The 18,495-nt window shown below is 52.5% G+C and overlaps 5 protein-coding genes across 5 annotated transcripts; 3 read left to right on the forward strand and 2 right to left on the reverse strand.

Moving 5' to 3' along the window:
* Positions 1-922: 922 nt before the first annotated feature.
* On the forward strand, positions 923-3,867 carry G6M90_00g098540 (uncharacterized protein; the record flags this gene model as incomplete). Its single annotated transcript, XM_014691004.1, has 2 exons — positions 923-1,164; positions 1,296-3,867. 2 exons carry the CDS (start codon positions 923-925, stop codon positions 3,865-3,867), a joined length of 2,814 nt encoding a protein of 937 aa, XP_014546490.1.
* Positions 3,868-4,514: 647 nt separating this feature from the next.
* On the reverse strand, positions 4,515-5,210 carry RIB4 (6,7-dimethyl-8-ribityllumazine synthase; the record flags this gene model as incomplete). The annotated part of the gene is made up of 2 exons (XM_014691003.1): positions 4,515-4,908; positions 5,005-5,210. 2 exons carry the CDS (start codon positions 5,208-5,210, stop codon positions 4,515-4,517), a joined length of 600 nt encoding a protein of 199 aa, XP_014546489.1.
* Positions 5,211-5,790: 580 nt separating this feature from the next.
* PMS1 (PMS1 1) lies at positions 5,791-7,804 on the forward strand (the record flags this gene model as incomplete). The annotated part of the gene is made up of 2 exons (XM_014691002.1): positions 5,791-7,635; positions 7,691-7,804. The coding sequence occupies 2 exons, from the start codon at positions 5,791-5,793 to the stop codon at positions 7,802-7,804; spliced, it is 1,959 nt and encodes a 652-aa protein (XP_014546488.1).
* Positions 7,805-11,663: 3,859 nt separating this feature from the next.
* G6M90_00g098570 (uncharacterized protein) lies at positions 11,664-15,128 on the forward strand (the record flags this gene model as incomplete). Its single annotated transcript, XM_014691001.2, has 2 exons — positions 11,664-12,139; positions 12,221-15,128. 2 exons carry the CDS (start codon positions 11,664-11,666, stop codon positions 15,126-15,128), a joined length of 3,384 nt encoding a protein of 1,127 aa, XP_014546487.2.
* Positions 15,129-15,750: 622 nt separating this feature from the next.
* On the reverse strand, positions 15,751-17,946 carry G6M90_00g098580 (uncharacterized protein; the record flags this gene model as incomplete). Its single annotated transcript, XM_014691000.1, has 1 exon — positions 15,751-17,946. One exon carries the CDS (start codon positions 17,944-17,946, stop codon positions 15,751-15,753), a length of 2,196 nt encoding a protein of 731 aa, XP_014546486.1.
* Positions 17,947-18,495: the final 549 nt, after the last annotated feature.

Below are 18,495 nucleotides of genomic sequence, written 5' to 3' on the forward strand. Positions count from 1 at the left end.
AAGTTTGGTTGACTCCCCCCCCAAGCCGTTCGACCTGTCGCTCTCAGGCCAGGCCCACGTCGAATGTTGAACCAGACACATTGAACCGTCCGCAGCCCACCAAGCCCGTTGACCCGTTCTTCGAATTTGGCTTGGCCGTTTGGTCGTCTTCCCCGTACCTGTCGTTCGACCCTTCTCTCTGCCTGCACTTCTTCAAGAGGCCAACATTCTCTTTCACAACGTTCGCTGGACCATCTCATCCTGCCTCATTTTTCTGTTCTGTGTTTAGCCTACTCTTCTTTCTTTTTGTCTATTTGCCTCATCCTCTTGCATCATTGCCCTGCTGTCATATTGGTATTTTTTTGATTTCTTTTTTGCCTTTTTATTATCTTGCTCTGGACAAAGTTAATGTGAGTCTTGCACCATCCTTGGCGACCCCTTCTCCCCATCATCCGCCGTCTATGCGGCCAGGCCATAGTATCATCGACTTGGGAAAGTCTCAGGTTTCGTAGCAGCCCGTCGTGGCTAATGCAGAGAGAGCTGGCGGGCGGATATCTGGCTCTTTGGAGCAAACACCCCCTGAAATGTATTGGACGGCGATTCCCGTCTCGCCCGACAAGTCCTCAACTCACCTTCTCAAACTGATGACTAACTCCTTTGCCGCAGTTGTCCGCTCACCTTGCTTCTGAAGCATCATCGAGTCAAAATCTCGCCGGAGCTCCCTGTTCCGTACTGTTTTGCGCGACCGTGGCACCTCGTATTGCAAACCTCCCCTTTTCGATTTCCCACCTGAGAATTTTCCCGGCCCGCCCTCGTCAAACCTGAGAACCTAAACGCTCGCCCACGACCCGGATTTGGTTACCGAAATTTCTTGGTGCGTGCATGCGTGTGTGCGGGAAGCTTGCAAAGGACAACAAGACAGCGCATTTGGCAGGCAGTCTACATGCCTAGATTCTCAGTTGCGTTTACCAAGCGGAAATCCGCTGCAGATGTCCACGAAAATGCCCCGATGGCCCCTCAAGAGGCGCCGTCATTCCGTGTGATTGAACGGTCGGAAATTCAAGGCGGGCGGTCGTTTGATGGTGGCGCGAGAATGGCCAAACCGTCCAAGTCATTTCCTGTCAAGACGAACCTCGTCGATTTGGGTGCAGAGGATAATATGTTTGCTGATCTGAAGATCAATCGGTAAGTAAACCAAATCAGGCCCATCATTCATAATAGGCATCGTTGCATGGTTCCCTTTTAGGGCCCTATTTGATTTATCGTGGTACCCTGCTGTGGTGGAAGCGAGCTGGATGGCTAACAACTCCGAAAAGCGGTAGCAACATTTCCAACACCACCAAGGGAACATCGACCGATAATTCCTCAAGACACAGCAATGCCTCTACCGCCCCGTCATCTGCTGACATGGGAGGCCCCAATGGTCACGATGATGGCCGATTACCGCCACAGTCAGCACCACATGAAAGCCCGAGCCGGCCCGGATCCAAGTCCATTGGCGCTGGATTATTAGACCGAGCCACCCGAACCTTCTCATTTGGAGGACAAAAGAAACACTCCATTCCCCCACCCAAACAAGACCCCATTCCTGATCTGCCGCCCATTTTGAGCATTAGCGGAGATAATCCTGGTGTCGCAGTCTCTAGAGGCATGACTGCATCCACAACAAGCACAGCAACCCCGAGCAACAACACTAGCCCTGGAGGTGGTAGTGAAGGGCCTCTAGATTTAGGCGGCGACTTTGGCTCCATGTTCAAGACCTTCGACAAAAGAGCAAGCACCGCGACCCTGACAATGGCCAACCAAGACTCAGCAGCCCCGAGGTCATTGACTGGCAATCGCTATGCCACTCCCGGTCCTCTCAGTCCAGACAACATTAAATCAACTGAGCCGCTCTTGAACCAGCGATACAGCCCAACATATAGTGACGATGCACCTACTTCGCCTACATCTTCCGAAAAAGACCTACCGCCGCCACCTGTTCCTCGACATGAGCATCTCAACTCCTTCAAATACTCGAGTCGGCCAGCAGATATCGTCGAGGATGAAGACGCAAAGCTTTTACGAGAGTCGTTCACGGCGATGAAGTTTTTGTCAACGGACCCTAGTGAGAAACCACAAAGCAGTTCCTTGCGCCCTCGATACGGCGAGGAATCGCTGGAACCGACAGTGTCGAATCCGAGGCCTCTGAATCTCGGAAAGGAAGAAAATATGTTCGAGGGCAGCTTATCCAGAGTCAACCGAGCTTCGCACCGATATCTACCGCGATCGTCAAACCCTCCGCGCAACAAGGTTATGACCCCTGCTGAGTTTGAAAAGTACCGACAGGATAAAGAGAGTCTGGGTATCTCTCAGGAGTCCAATAGCAATGACCCCCCGGTGGTCAATGTGGAAGACGACGATGACGATGAGATAAACTACGATGACGATGAGGACGAACAGGAGAAGTCAAAGCAGCAAACGAGGCAAAGACGAAAGCAAGAAGCTCATATGGCGGTCTACAGGCAGCAAATGATGAAGGTTACGGGAGAAACTAATGCGGCCCCCCTGCCGGCAAGACAACCAGCTCGACCCGGCATGTTGTCGTCTTCTAGTGCACCAGCCCTGAATCACTTGAATACTTTGTCGCCGGACCCTGCAACTACGGGTGGTTCGTCTGAAGAGGATGATGAAGATGTCCCGCTGGCCATCCTTCAAGCCCATGGATTTCCGGCCAAGAACCGCCCACCGACCCGTCTTAGCATGTCCGGATCAAACCCCAACTTGCGTGCCTCTGTCGTGGGGCCACCTGCAGGCGGCCGTGCCCCATCAGTCATGGGTGATTCTGCATCTGTCAGTGGTCGCCGTCTTTCCGCCCTTCCAGCTTTTGCTCGAAATCTCCCCCAGGATCCGTTTGTTGGAGCTAGTATTGCTAGACCTGCGATAAGGGAGTCATTGACCTTTGGTGCCGATCCCAGACAACCTTCACCACAACTACCACAGGGAGGTCCTCTTCCTCCCGGCGGTCTTGTAGGCGTGATCGCCAATGAAGAGCGGTCGAGAGCCCTGCGACGGGGCAGTCCCAGCATGGACCCGAACAAGCTAATTGGCGGCGCAATGAATATTGGCGGGAATGCTGGATATGACCCGTACACTGGCATCCCTTCTCATACCATGTATCAAGGAGGAGGGATGCAAGGCATTCAAGGCATGCCTCAAATGCATCAGATGCCGCAACAGCAAATGTTGACTCCTGGTGACCAGGCGCAGATTCAAATGACACAGCACATGCATCAGTTCATGCAGATGCAAATGCAGTTCATGCAAATGATGGCGGGAAGTCCAAACGGCGGAGGACCGCCACCACAGCAACAGCCTCCTATGCAACCACCATACCGCGGTCATCTACCAGGGAATCAGTCTATGGGCGATCTATCACGTCATTCCATGGTGGCTGACCATATGACGGATCCCCGTCGAATGGATTACGGTATGCGTACAATGAGCATGGTACAACCCAGCTCGGCTTCCTTCATGGCACCCCGTCAACAAGGAGCTCTCTCCATCCGTGGTTCCGGTGTTCACGGCACTTACCAACCTTCAATTGCTCCCTCTGAGCGGAGTAATGTTGGCTTGCCTGGACGATACAGACCCGTATCGCAAGCGCCGGCATTGTCTCCTCTTCCTGGTCAACATGTGCGATCCAACACCATGTCCGGCGACCTCTCTCTCTCTAACTGGAGCGACGACAGAAGCAAATCGACCGTAAAGCTCATGGGTAATTCCCATGAAGGCTCAGACGACGATGAAGAGCAAGGCTGGGAATCCATGAAAGCCAAGAGAGACAAGAAGCGATCAATGTGGAGGAGTAAGAAAAACACGGAAAACGAAATGAACATCGCTTTTTAAGGCTACATCTGCTAAACTAGATTCAGCCTGTTGGAGGTTCCTTTGCATCTCCATTTTCACTCTACCAAACCGCACCTGTGGCTACATACTCATTTTTGGACTAACAGACGAAAATAATCATGTGTTGTTGGATATTCCCACGGCCCCGGCCCCGCAAACAGTTTTTTTTAACGCTAGATATTGACATTTTGTATAAAGCCAATGGGCGTTTGGCTTTTTATATTTTTTGAGTAGTTGGCTACTGTTCACACTTTCACTTGGCGGTTACGCGTCGCATCACGTATGATAGATTATGGGTATTATGTGTTAATTCGAGTAATTTAAGTAGGTGGAGTGAAAATTTCTTGCAAGTTTGTCATGGGGAGCATTTCGTGTAAGGATTTATTGACGGCGAAAAGCTCTGGCTTTACCATTGGTTTCTCTTTGTTGGCTAAGCTAGCCTTTGCTGCATCTTAATCTAATACACTGTATGCATAGCTGGTTGAAAATCTGAGTTGTGAATGTTATGGCCATTGCATCACATGTAGACATGGTTAACCGACCTGGATTCCACAATCAATGATAGGTACGTTGCTGAATTTTCCAAATTTTACTTATTTTATTTCTCGAAATTCCCCATTCCCTTTTTTTCTGTGGGAAATTCGTTTCTATCCTTCAATCTTTCCTTGGGTCCACTCCCGTCTCTTAACGCCCATCTCAACAGCAGCCAGGCCCCAGTCCTCGCCATGGTTGTGACCCTTTCCATTGATCCCAGCGCGAGCCTGGGCTTGCTCATCGCTAAGGACAGTCAAGACACCAAAAATAACGGGAATACCGGTATCTAGCTGTACGCGCATGAGGCCGTGGGACACGGCGTCGGCAATGTATTCAAAGTGCATGGTTTCACCCTTGATAAGGACGCCAACAGCGATGATGGCGTCAAAGGGACCTGACGCGGCGCCGCTGGAGAGCGAAGTCAGGTCTGTTGTTGAAGAGGCGAGTAGGTCTGTTGCTGAAGGGCCGCCGGCGGAGGTGGATTGGATCTGAGAGGCAGAGTTGAGTCTGGGTTTCGTCAGCAGCGTGTTGCGTTTTACGAGGCTCGTCCGTAGAGCTGGGAGAAGCTGAAAGAGCTGGTAATTGATTGCTACGAAAACCTACCGCTGAACAGCAAAGGGAAGCTCAAATGATCCCGGACACGACTGGACCACAATATTGGACTCCTTGACACCGCAGGCGAGCAGCTTTTCCTTGGCTCCGGCAACGAGGGGAGCAATGACGGAATCGTTCCAGCGGGCGTGGACGATGCCGATGCGGAGGCCGGAGCCGTCGTGCTGCTGAGGGGTAGGGCCTTTGAGAGAAGACATGGTAAAGTCCTGCTTGCACAGCTCGTCGGTGAGAAGATCGTATCTAGACTTGGAACGAACTCGATGCTGAGTGATGACGGAGGGAGAGCTGTCTGTGTGCGATGAGTCGTCGCGGGGCTCTCGGTCGCATGGTGGGGGATTCTTGAAGATGCCCAAGATGGATTGTTAAAGGCTGACCAATCACATGTAGCAGAGGGCAAAGGCCACGAGATGGCTGAATGGAAAGCATCGCAATTTTGAACGTCTCGAAGAATTTTGTTGAATGATGAAGAGGTGGCTTTAAGAGTCTGAATTATTTCTTCCGTCTAGGATGAAAAATGTCAGTTGTGAACCGGTTGCTGTTGCACTGTGTCTCCTGCCTTCCCAATTTGTGGCAGCAGCTCCTTCCCAAGCGGCATTCAGCAGAGGTTCAACACAGAAAGAGATGGCAGTTGCATTTCCTGCTTCTCGAATTTTTTTGTTTTGGCGAATTTTCATATTTTCTCCATTATTAAGAATGACTCAAATTCACTAAATTGACAAGTTTCTATCCCTTGAAGCATATCTTTTTAATCGAGGCACATCTAGAATACATCTAATCATGTCGATCCGTCCTCTCCCTCAGTCTACTGTTCGACTTTTGGATTCCTCAATGAATATCACGACGCCGTACGATTTAGTCAAGGAGCTGCTAGACAACGCGCTGGATTCCCAAGCAACCGCCGTCGAGATAGCCGCTTCTTCAAATACTATTGACAGAATTTCAGTCAGAGACAATGGAAGTGGCATCGATATAAGTGATTTCGGTGCCCTAGGCAGACGGGCACATACTAGCAAGCTCAGAGAGTACAGCGAATTAGTCGAGGTTGGCGGGACGACGCTTGGATTTCGGGGTGAAGCATTGGCAAGTGCCAATTCAATAGCCAACGTTTCAATTATTACAAAGAGTCCCGGGGATCCTGTAGCCTGGAGAATCGAGTTAATACCGGGCACGGGTGGTGTCAAGGACCGGCGGCCAGTTTCCTCTACCGTTGGAACCACAGTAGCAGTTACGAGGCTCTTTGAGAATCTCCCCCCAAGAAAGCAGTATGCTCTGAAGCAGGCGAAGAATTGTATTTCCCAAATCCAGCAACTTTTAAGGCAATATGTTTTTGCTCGCCCAAATGTTAAAATGTCACTGAAAATAATAGGGGATACCAAACCACTGTGGGCTTATTCGCCAAAGCCGCCCGATCTAAAGCGAGAGGCAATCTTACAGATATTGGGCGCAAATGGCATGGTGAATTGCATCGAGGTATATGAAGAGATACATTTCAACAGAGAGTCGATATCCCAGATGGAGACACGGGAGCCCGCCCGATGGGTGTTTAGTGGCTATATCCAGAAACCATATATCATTTCCAAGGATTTCAAAGTTCGGGGAGCGCATCTATCTGTTGATAACAGGCCAATGTCTGCTGGTTGGCATGTTACGAAAAAAATGACAAGTATTTTGAAATCTCACATATCCCAGACCACAGCACCGAAATCCGCGGAAAGACAATGTGGCGTGTTTCTGCAAATCAACATACGATGTCCCCCACGCAGCTACGACCCAAACATCACAATGAGGAAGGACGAGCTCTTAATTTTTGACGAGAAGGGCCTCCTTGATGGCTTTGAGCTTGTGTGTAAGCGAGCATACGAAAAGCACAATCAGGCTCTTGCAGCTACACACCCACCGGCCACTGCCAGTACACAGCCTAATAATGCCCGAGAGTGTGGAAGGCAGCTCGCAACCGAGCTTGAGGATGAATGTGTATCCTGTGCCTCTATTGATGAAGTTAGCGGCCAACATGACAACCTTGACAATACTCAAGCCCCCCAAAACACCTCAAGGGCTACGAGGCCGAAGATTCAGACTACAATGAAGACGACTTTCACAGTAAATATGGGGCGGAAAGAGGATAGTGATTCGGACGAAGAGAACATGGATATGGGTATCGAAGTGGAAATTCCAGCTGGGCCACCCTCTGTCCGGGACAGTCACACAAACAATCAGGAGCAACATCCCCGCCAGACAAAAACCATTCGTCACTACTTTCAGTCCCTGCCAAAAGACGGCTTCAAGATTTCCCATGATGATACTGCAACTGCCGGAACCGTCGTGGCAAGCCCAGTAGGTCCTCAACTGGACGAGTCCAGTCCTTCCAATCGCACTCCCTTGCAGCCCCTGAGCGACATCGCCTTGAACAGAATACGAGAAGAAGCGGAGTCTACTCCGGAGCCACCAGGATCAGATTCAATAGTCCCAAGGCATATCATAAATGCCAGCAGAAGGGATATAGTACCGTCATTGCGAAGGGTTGCAAACTCAACTCGTCATCTCGGGGCACAGGGGCCGGAGAGGACAACCCCGTCTTTATATCTCGCTGGGACAAACTCCGAGGAAACGCAAGATGACGAAGTAATTTCACCTTCGGATAGCATTTCTCTTCGGATGCTTACTCCCCCGCCTTCAGATCCTAGATATAGACATGAGCAAGCGAACAGGCAGATTAGACCTCGTCCTCAGCTTAGCAATTCATTCGTCCTTGGAACAAACATTGCTCGACAAAGTCATAACGAGTTTCTAAGGGATGTCTCACCGCAAAATGGTTCAAGACAAGGAAAATCGTCCTCTGGTACCAATCATATCTCTTACAGAAGTGCTGCTAGCGCGGCAGGTGTGTCCGGCCCATCCCAGGTCTATCCGCGGCGGACTGTTGGGCCTGGTCTCGCCCAGGAAGATCCATCTCTCGTTGTTTTGAATCAGCCGTGCAGAATTCATGATGAAATTCCTAGGAATAACATAAAATCATTCTTGTCATCGGCTTCGTCGCATTCTCAAGCACCTCAGTTGACGCCGCCTTACACAAAACGTCCGGCTCCTTTTCATTTTACCCCCCCGGAGCTACTAAATCAGCCTGTTCATATGCCAACCTTTTTTCAGAAAAATGATGGCCACCACAAGGGATGCCAAGAAAGTGAGGGCTCACTAAATATATTGACCGAGCGGGAAACCCGGCGCGTTAACAGGCCATCGCAATCCAATAATAAGCTAGCATGGACCACAGAGGAGTCTCGTGAATACCATGTTAGGGCACAGCGTTTCCATACCCATCACAGACAAGTAAGGCGAATGTCCACTGGCCAGCTCCCACTTGAGCGCATCGATGCTGCCAAGCAAACGTTTGGTTTGTGTACCATTGTTCATCAACAGATTCAACAAATTCAGCATCAGATGAATCATCATTCACCGTTGGAGGCGTACATAACCCATGGAAACCTTAGAATGTCCCTCCCATTCCGAAATCTCTCAGAAACTCACTATGTTCAACGAGAGTTGCAGTCATCGGTAAGTTCATGGATGAAGAGAAACAACATTCCAGGACACGTGGAATACACACTAGAGTCAAGAGCCAAGGGTAAATGTAGGGCTGAGTAGCGGGAACAAAATCCTGAGCAAGTCCAAGAGGACGTTTTGTCGGGGCTACCCGATCAAAAAGCTCGTATCTGCTAGGCTGTGGGGTGGTGGTCATGCTATATGCTACCTACTTTACATAAGTATTTGGCAGGTCAACAACCGGTGGCTCGTGATGGATATCACGGTGCGATGATTGAAGCCGATTCAATCATATAATACACAAAAAACAAGGGCATTGCATTGCATTGGCCAACGCAGATAGGTGCGGGAGGCAGATTTTTTCAGTCAATCACGTTGCATTTGATTGTGTTTTATTACACTGCTGGAATGGCTATGATTGTCATAGTATTATTGACTTCAAATTTATAATTAGCCCAGCTTGTGGTGTAGTTAAGCTCAGCCAGAGCGGGCCACAGGGGCTACGAGGACCACATGCAAGGATGACTCTAGTGGGTCATGGCGCTAGAGCGCTAACATTGAAGGTTCAATGTTGCAACGTTCGAAGTCTGGTGTACATGAATATACAGAGGTACTAATAACTTACATAGCTGACTCCCCAGTGAATCCTCGGAAATATGTGTTGATCAAGTTGCACGGAGCATTCGAAAGGCCCAAGGGCGATAATGACTGAAGTATTTTTGTCTGGTGCATTTTTGGCTATGCCAGTGAAGAGACGGTTCGATAAGACGCCAAGGTAATATGAGGATGGCAATTGACGCTTTCGCTTTATTCAATTTTGCATACGGAGTACGGTCTGTTGTCGGAGCTGCGGCGCGTTTTTTATGCACTTAGGCGACGCGAGATGAGAGTAAGCGAACGGGAATCGCGGTCTGGTTCGTTCAGTCCAACACAGGGGCAGGCGCACACTGCAAGGCTGGTCTTTGCCGCAGGCTGACGCAGCCACCGAAACGACAACATTGTTCATGGGTCCGGTCGGCTAAGACGATGATCAGAGGCCGGCTGTGCCACTCTCTGCGACGATGGCGGCGGGTAATGGGGGCTTGTGGAGGCGGGCAGAGCAGGGGCATACACGAGCTTGACGAGCTTGACGAGCACATGTGCAGCCACGGCAGCCACGGGCAGAGAGGCAAGAAGCACGAGGGAGCGAGAGGTTTCAGGACGGCTGCGCTAGTGCGATGCACCGCCTCCCATCGCTACCCAAGATGGGAGTTGCTTGGAGTTTGGCCCATGGTCGAAAAGTCTCCCCGTCGACGATGCTGGGGAGAGGCCGGAAGACGCTCCAGCTTGGTCTGTGGGATGAGCGGCGACGGCTCCGTGTCATCTCGTCCCATCTCGCCGGAGGCCGTTGCACGCAGCAGGAAATGCAGGGGCCCCAGGTGCTGCAGAGCCGAGTTTTCGTCATGACTGGGACGCGGAAGTATGACGGCAAGGCAAGATTGGAGAGTGATGGAGGAGGTACTTTGAGCAGCACAGTGTGGTAATCCTCGATTTCCGCCTGGCAACTTATCGGAACTTGAAGCCAGTACCTAGGTATGTATGCAGTACACCACCTACTGTAATAATGGTGTTTGTGTGTGTGTGTGCGAGTGTGGGTGTGGTCTCGTAAAAAGATTACTACATACTATCAGTCTCCCGTTTGCGGCGTGAATCACACATAGATTATTCCCGGCCACGGTACATTCCAGCCCAGGCCAACTCCGGATTTTTGCTCTCTTTTTTGTCGCATGGCCCGAGAAAAGGTGTAGCTGATTGGTGAGGAGCGGCGGCATGTGGTGAAGCATGGGGCTCTGGGGATCTGGCGAGCTCTTTTTCTCTTTTTCTTTTTTTTTGTTGTGTTGTTGTTGGCCATTATTGCGTGCGTCTGGCGATGCTCCGAACATTGAACGAGTTGCTGGATGCACTGGACAACGATGCACCAGACAATGGACACTGGTAGTGGCTTGTTGGCGAGAAGCCGCCGTTACGGTTGGACGGTTACTAGTACTACTGCTACAGGGTCACCAAGCCGCTGCCAACAGCCAACCGCCACATTGAACCCGCCAGGCCGCTCCCCCCCACTCGAGCATTGTCGCCTCCGTCATCTCTGCACCTCTGCATCTCTGCACCTCTGCATCTCTGCACCTCTGCCTCTGCCACCTTTAAACTCCACACGCACCATCAACTCCACATTGGCTGGCTGGTCAAGGCCGATCCCAGCTGCCCAGCCTGCCCAGCCAGCTCAGCTCTTCCGCTACTCCTGCTTTCTGCCTGTACACTGGTACCGTCTGGTCTGGTGCTGGTTGGTGCCTGCGTTGCCGGCCTTTGCCCTGGCTCCTGGGCTCAAGTGCTGTCGTCGTATCCCAGCACAGACTGGCCTGATTTATCCCCTGGTCCCCTGGTCCCCGATGCCCGTCGCCCGTGTCTCCATCTGTAGTCAACGGCTCTCTGTTTCTTCTCTCTTTTCCTCCACCGTATGCTCTGTACAATACTGGGCTTCTCTCTATTGTTAGTGTCGACCCCTTCACTTGGAAAGCAAAGCGTTTATTTTTATTCTTCGGCAGATTGGGTGGTACAAGACGTTGCACTTCTCTACGCAGAATTCTGCAGACACAGCAAGACAATTGGCTGTCGACGGCCTGTTTCACCTTTTTCTCTCGAGGCTGGTGCTCTCCTGTCCGCAGCCTGTCCCGCCTCGACGAAACGCACACGCAACAACAAGCTCTCGTCGCTCGCTCTTTTTTCTTTCTTTTTTTCCACCTCGATTTGCCACAGCTTCAACTACGGAACATTCCCCCAAGATGCGCTGCCTTTGAATGCGGCGAGCATCGAAATACATGCGCCCCAGCATGGCTGGCGGGCGCGACTGGGAGCAGCGCCTTGACGGCCGGTTGTGCAGACGTCTCACTTCGCCATCGTCGACCGCAGAGCATCGAAGCTCCCACCCAAGGCGAAAACCCCAAGCCCGAATGGACTCATCATCGACGTGTTCATCTGTTTCCGCTGATTCTTGCTGTAGCCCAGCCTCGGCCTGCCTTTGGCAGACTCCTGGTTGCACGAGTCGACCGGGCCGCAGGAAATACATACGGCCCATGCCTCGATTCCTAACAAGTCTCATTACTACTCCCTCTGGATTCCTCGCCATCATACTTCTCCTATCCCTCGCCTGCCGTCCTGCTTCGGCCGTCCAAATCAAGTACACCAACTGTCTGCCCGATTCGGTACAATCACAACAACCGCCGTTTTTGCAATGGGTTCCAGTCGAAGCCCACGCCAAGTTTGACACCCAAAATGACGCCCACAACTTCCAGTTCATTGTCTGGGGAAATGTCACGGGCTCAGTGAACAAGCAGATGCTGCCGCCGCCGACTAGTCCCGATTGGACCAACGATAATAAGACCGACGGCAAGATTGTCAACTCGGAAAACGATGAAAACGGCACCACGGTCAAGAGCTCTATTGGCATGCTCACCTACACGCCTTGGAGTAGTAGAAGATTCTTTTGTGAGCAGGCGCTGGTTGGGGGGCATTGTCCGTTGGCTCCGGTATTTAATACCACGGGCAAAGTGTAAGTGCGGATACGCAACAGGCAGACGGCGAGACGGCGCGCGAGAGACGATGCGACTGAGCAGCAAACTAACTTCGATAGGACCCTGGCTGATCTGCCATCGATGAACATCACAAACGACATGCGCTCATCATATCAACTTGCTTCCTTTGCGACCACCATGTTGATCATCTTTGGTAACCAACGGGGTGACAACATTGGTTGTATTTCCGCCACCATCACTCCGGATCTCGGGAATCTCTCATGGGTACTTAAGATCATGCCCTTGATTGTCCTTATATTTTGTGGCTTCGCTGTCGTGTTTGCTGCCATCTTCAGCCCATGGGGAAGCTCCAACATTTTCCATTGGACGTCCAACTATGGCCGGGACGCCGACCTGCTCCGACTCGTCACACCCGGTTTCGGAGATTGTTTGCAATATATTCAATTTATAGCCCTGTCTGGCGCACTGTCTCTGAGCTATCCTGGTTTCTTTCAGCCCGTCGTGAGCCAGGTTGGGTGGTCTGCACTCATGTTCAACGAAAGCTTTGTTACGCACACCCCTGGCTGGCAGAGCGTCCGCGATGGCATCTACATCACTGACCCTCAGGATGGCTACGGCCTACATGCCCTTGGCCAGTTGGTTGGCATGTCTGAGAGTGCCGACATCTGGGCGGGCCTGATGGTCTGGCTCTGCGTTATTATTGCAGCAGTCTTCGTCCTCACCCAAGCCGGATTCCTTGTTCAGTGGCTGTATCGAAAGATCCAAAACATCCCAGAGGAGGATCTCCGTGCAAAAAACATTCCCTTCAGCATCGGAAATGTGATTCGAATCGTCTTTAACTTTTTGCTGATGCCGGTTGTTGCCCTGTCGTGTTTTCAACTGGTTGTTGCGCACGAATCGCCCGCATTCACCGTTGTCTTGGCTGCCGTCACCATAGCTGTGCTATTGGCCTTTGCTTGCTATATCCTCCTACTCATTATTCGGACAAAACCAAAATCAGTCCTGTTTGACGACTTGCCTACCGTCTTGCGATATGGACCATTGTATAACACATACTCTGACGAAGCTGCCGCTTTTGCCCTGATTCCGGTTTTGCTCAACTTTGTTCGGGGCGTGGCTATTGGAGCCGTGCAACCCAGTGGCATTTCCCAAGTCGTCTTGCTAGCCATTTGCGAAGTCATTCAAATGTTCACCATTCACGCGTTTCGGCCTTTCCAGTCATCTACGTCAATGAACGCCTATCATACGTTGTTTGCCATCCTCCGGCTCGCGTGTGTTCTTTTGATGGTCGCCTTTGCCCCCAGTCTTGGTGTTACAGAGGGACCCAAAGGGTGGATTGGATATGCTATCCTACTCATTCACGGCAGTGTTCTTTTCTTTGGGTTCTTCTTGAGTGCGTTGTCAACAATAGTCGAAGTTGTAGCACGTTTGTTGGGCGCTGGAGGAGACAACATCACTGGCCTGACTAGGGGGGGCCTGTCCAAGATTTTCGGTATGCGCCAACTGTCACGACGTGAAACGCACCGAACCGCTCCCTCGAGAGCCAGTCAGCTGTCGTCCATGGCAATGCTGCATGCTGAAGAGGGTACCAGCAGGACTGGCTACTCCGTACCAGGTGGCCGCCTTCGAAGTGCTTCGGGGGCTAGCTATGGCGGTATCGCCGCACATAACCAGCGGAGTAGTTCGGTTCTTGATAGCGCTGACATGTGGTCGGCCGGTCACCGCCACGTCGATACAAACAGTTCCTACATTCCCGGAACCCCGGGGGAGACGAGCACCTTTTCCTTTGTCGCATCGCCCACAGTTGGTCGTCCGATACTTGCTGGCGGTCATATGGAGCCATCCGATCCCTACTATCGACCGCCACGCCGAACAGCAAACAACAACGCGAACCTGCGAGACTCGACACACTCGGATACACCGACCTCCAATGCTTTGGGACTCGACCCCAAACAAGCCGCTCTCACTCCGGCCACTGTAGGGGAGAGTGGAGACGTCTCTGGCGAGGACACTACTCGCGCAGCAACACCTGCTCCTCCTGGTGCCGGGGGCGGTATCATGAACTTGCCTGCGAACCGCCCGGACTACGCCACACGTGAAGTTGACTTTTATTACGGTGTGCGTGGCCCGGCATTGAACTCGGACAACCCCGGGCGACGACTTGGAACTGGTCCAGCCGATCCTACCGGTCCAGTGGCTACTGCAACTGGCTGGTTCAGAACACTGTTCGGCGGCAAGAGCAAGGAAAAGGGGAAGGGATTCGAAGTTGTCCGAAGCTCTAGAATGCCCCCAGACATGGTACGGAATGGGGGTTTTGGAGACGAGACTCCCCCCGAAGGCATCCCTGTTGCCATGGGTGTGTTGAGAAACGGACCGATCGATTCAGACGATGAAGGCGATCCTCCTGTGAAGCGTCCTCCCAGGTCTCCCCAGCGAAGTCCAGGAGACCTGCTCACGGATGATGGCACTCCGCGTGGTTCCGACTCAGATTCCGATAATGATGAGGAAGAGGAAGATATCGATCACTCGAAATTGCCGAGAGGTTCTAAACAAGGTGAACTGCTCGGACTGAGCCTGCCAGAAATTCCACGCAAAAGTTCTAAGAGAATCTCAGGCTTAGTGGATGACCGGCACCTACCGGTACTGTCTGCGATAAGTTCAAGCTCTCCAGCGCCATCCGACCATGCGTCTCATGATGGGGGACCGTCTGCCAGGGGCCATAGACAAACCTTGTCGGCGTCATCGGCCTTGCCATTCGAACGGACCTCGTCGCGGCAGCAACGCCTCTCTTCCAAATCTTCCTCAGAGTTTCCCGGCGAGCTGTCAGATATCGACCTGCAAGGCAGCAGGCAAGACGAAAAACACGCTAGTTATGGCAGGGTTCAACAACATGAGATCAATCGTGTCGACCCCCCTCAACTGCCGCCGCTGGACCTCTTGGGTAGTTCTGCGGAGCTCGTGGACGATTTTGGCAGCCTTGGGCGCAAAAAATCACGTCACTCGTGAACCAGGCCACCTTCAGATTGAGCAATTTGAACCGAAACACTAGATTCTTCTACTTGTTTGAAATTTATAATAATGCAACAGCTGACGATTAACGGCCTCTTTACTATTTCGGGCTCTTTGTCAAATACGACACTTATAGACTTTTCCTTTATAACCGCACGCGCAATACAAATTTTATTCAGTGTTACAGGGTGAGACGGTGGACTATTTGCCCCTTTTACTGCGCGACAGTTTGGCTATGCTTAGTCAGTGCGCCGATTGTGTGCGAGATGGGCTCTTGATTTTTCCATGGCGATGGGATAAGCGTTTTGTCTTGGTCTTTTTTTTTGTGTATTTGCTTTTTGCCTCGCACCCTTGGAGGGTTTGAGCGTAACTTAATAGGGAGGGAGGGTAATTCCAAAAGTGCACTTGTTTTGGGTATCGTTTGCATAAAAATGGATGGGTTGGGGAATCGGATCAGTCATACGGAGTACATGTACGTACAGGTAGGATAGCGTGGATTCGTGAGAAATGAGCGGCAGCATCTTTTGATTTTAGCTGGCGGTCCATAACGAAGTACTTATATTTTACTCTTGGTTATTCTATTCATCTATATTGGCACTGATGATGTACAATACTGGGTCTACTTGACCGAGACAAATGCAATTCCTGACCTTGCCTTTTGAGCGGCCCTCCTAAGAGCTTGGTCCTCTACATCTGTCCACTTGACACTTAGTTCATCCCACTTCTTGCCCGGAGTATTGTACTCCCTCCTCCATTTGGCGTGCATCTGCTGCAGCTGCGACATCTTCCGAGGGTCTCCCGATCCACTGTACACAATGATGGCCGTGCAGGGCGGCAGGGCGGCGTGAATCCGAACAAGACGCTCTGTTAGTCTTGTCAAGGCCTGCTCGAGCGGCGACGTGGTGGCGTTGGCGTCGGCCGTCGCGGAGACACCGCCATCGCCATCGGCAGCATCTTGGGGTGGTCCGCCGTCGCTGTTGGTGTTTTCGACACGGTTCTTGTTCCACCAGCCCTGGAGGGCCTCGAGCTCCCGCATCCGGGCCCATACAAAGTCCACGCCGCCGCCTTTGATTTCCAGCCCGTCGGGGTCGCCGTTGACGGCGCGTATCACGTTTCGCGTCACGTCCTCGTCGGACCTGCAGCCAAGCTGGTAGGTTGCTCCTGCGCCGAGGCCCTTGGACGGATCGCCCCAGTCGATTGCGGCGCTCGTCTTGCCAACCTCGACGCCGCCAAGGGCCGCGTCGCCTCCCTGGGCCTTGTACGCGGTACCAGCGCGGGCGAGGCGGCGGAAGAGGTTCTCCCCCTGGGCGTCGGAGGTGCCCCAGAGCTTTCCCTTTTCGCACTTTTGCTTGACGAGATCGAGGCAGGTCTTGGCGTCCTCGATGCTGTTGTGGCCTTCGGCGCCGCCTTTTTGGATCTCCCGCGAGAGATACTTCTGGGCGAGGTACTTGAGGGACGATTTGAGCGGGGGACCGCGCGGGTGCGGATACAGCATGGATGTGTCGACGATGAAGGGGTGTGCGATCTGGATGGCTTTGGTGTCGGATTCGAGCGAGTGGCCCAGGAGGATGGTACGTGGGTGAAGGAGGTCGAGGAGCTTGGCCTGGATGTCGCGCAGGGTGGTGGTTACCGGGGCCAGCATCTCCTCTGTGATGCCGGAGAAGCGTGTGACGTAGTCGGTGATGGGCTTGTCGGGCTTGACGAGCTCGTCGAGGACAACGCTGCCGTCCCAGCTGACGATGCTGATGCGCGTGAGGGCGAACTCGTTCTCGCCCGTCATGCACATCTCGCAGTCTAGGGCGAGGACCTCCCGCCCAGCTGTCATGCTGCCCTTTTGGATCTCGGCGTCCGGCACCTGGCCATCTTCGAGGCTGTCGACCTTGGTGACCACCCAGCCCTCTGGTGCGACGAAGTTGTCCCGGCGTTCGCCGTCCGGTAGCAGGGCCGGGTGAAGGAGGTATCCGTTATCAGAGAGCTCCTCGGCTGTAGCCAAGAATTGAGTGATGGGCGTCCTGTTGTTCCTCCATCCATGGGGCTCCGAGGCTGGCTTCACGCCTCCTTGCTTGGACGTCTTCTCCTTGGGGGCTGGGGCGGTAAGAAAGGCAGCCATGGGCGAGTGCATCTTGCCATGTTTGTCATCTCCGGGGGTTTTCACCGGCCACAGGTGAGGGAACATGTCTGCAAAGGGGGCCAGAAGCACAGGAATTGTCTCCTTCTTCAGAGCGCGTGGGTAGTAATCGTCGGGAGACGTAAGAACTTGCTGCCGCTCGTCGGGGTCGTCTCTCGCCTCGTTGTAGGTTGCCAAGTCGACATTTTTCTTGAACATGGCCTCTTCCAGGCCGGGAATCATGATGGCAACAATCTTCCGGAAGTGCGGCCGGTGAGAGACGCCGATCCATTGCGGTCCTGTGCCGTCTGCAAAGATATATGTCACCAAGTCTCGTAGGTTGTTCAAGTTAATCTTGGACTGCAGCCGGGCATTGCTGGAGAAGTTGAGAGCCGGGTAACTTTTCCCTGGCCGCGGGGTTTTTTTGGCCTTTTTGCTTGGCCGCGTGACAACTTGCCACTCACCGGCCTCATTTTCATCATGGAGACTCGTGCGCTTCAGGCTATGTTGAGAAGACGTCTCGGTGGCATCTTTGGCCGACTCGGTCATGATTCGGGCTGGCGTCGCGTCCGAGGTACCGACATTCGTGTTGTTAGAGGATGTAGGATCGTCCCTCTCGATCGCTTCTCGGACAGAGGAGCTGCGACCTAGAATTGATTGAGCAAAGTCCTTTACGCGCAGGAGTTTCTCTTTGAAGCCCGAGACCATGCTCTAGCGTGGACAGAGAGCGTCCGAAAAGGAGGGTGCTTATTTGTCGTCTATCTGAATAATATAGTCACTGTGATGGTGAGGAGCGGAGGGTGCAACTTGTGACCGCGAATAATGCTGTGCAGGTGTCGCAGTACACCGTTGACGATTTGCGACTCGACACACATTTGAATGCAGACTGGGAGAAAAAAGGTGACATGGGAGTTGATAAGATTATCTGAAGTGGCGGTACGTACCTAAAGGTAGGTAGGGTACCTAGTACTTAGGTTGGTCTAGGCACTTTTCGCCTCCCACTGTATCCGTGGTGTGCAGGCCGGGGTTCAAATGTCCTTGGTACTTGAGTAGGGAAGCCCCCGTAGTCCAGGGGCTTCAGCAATTGGCTTTGGAGACATATGTACCGCGTCCCAGCACTGAGGACCTGCGACCGCCCACGCGCCACTGACCATGAGCCAGCAGACCCCTGTGCCCTTCCTTGATCCTGCCGCACCGGACGTCATCTACATGCATCCGTCACCGTGCCGGCCGCAATACCTCCATCCAACCAGCATC

This window comes from Metarhizium brunneum, chromosome 6 (assembly GCF_013426205.1).
Source record: "Metarhizium brunneum chromosome 6, complete sequence".
NCBI classification, from domain to species: Eukaryota; Fungi; Ascomycota; class Sordariomycetes; order Hypocreales; family Clavicipitaceae; genus Metarhizium; species Metarhizium brunneum.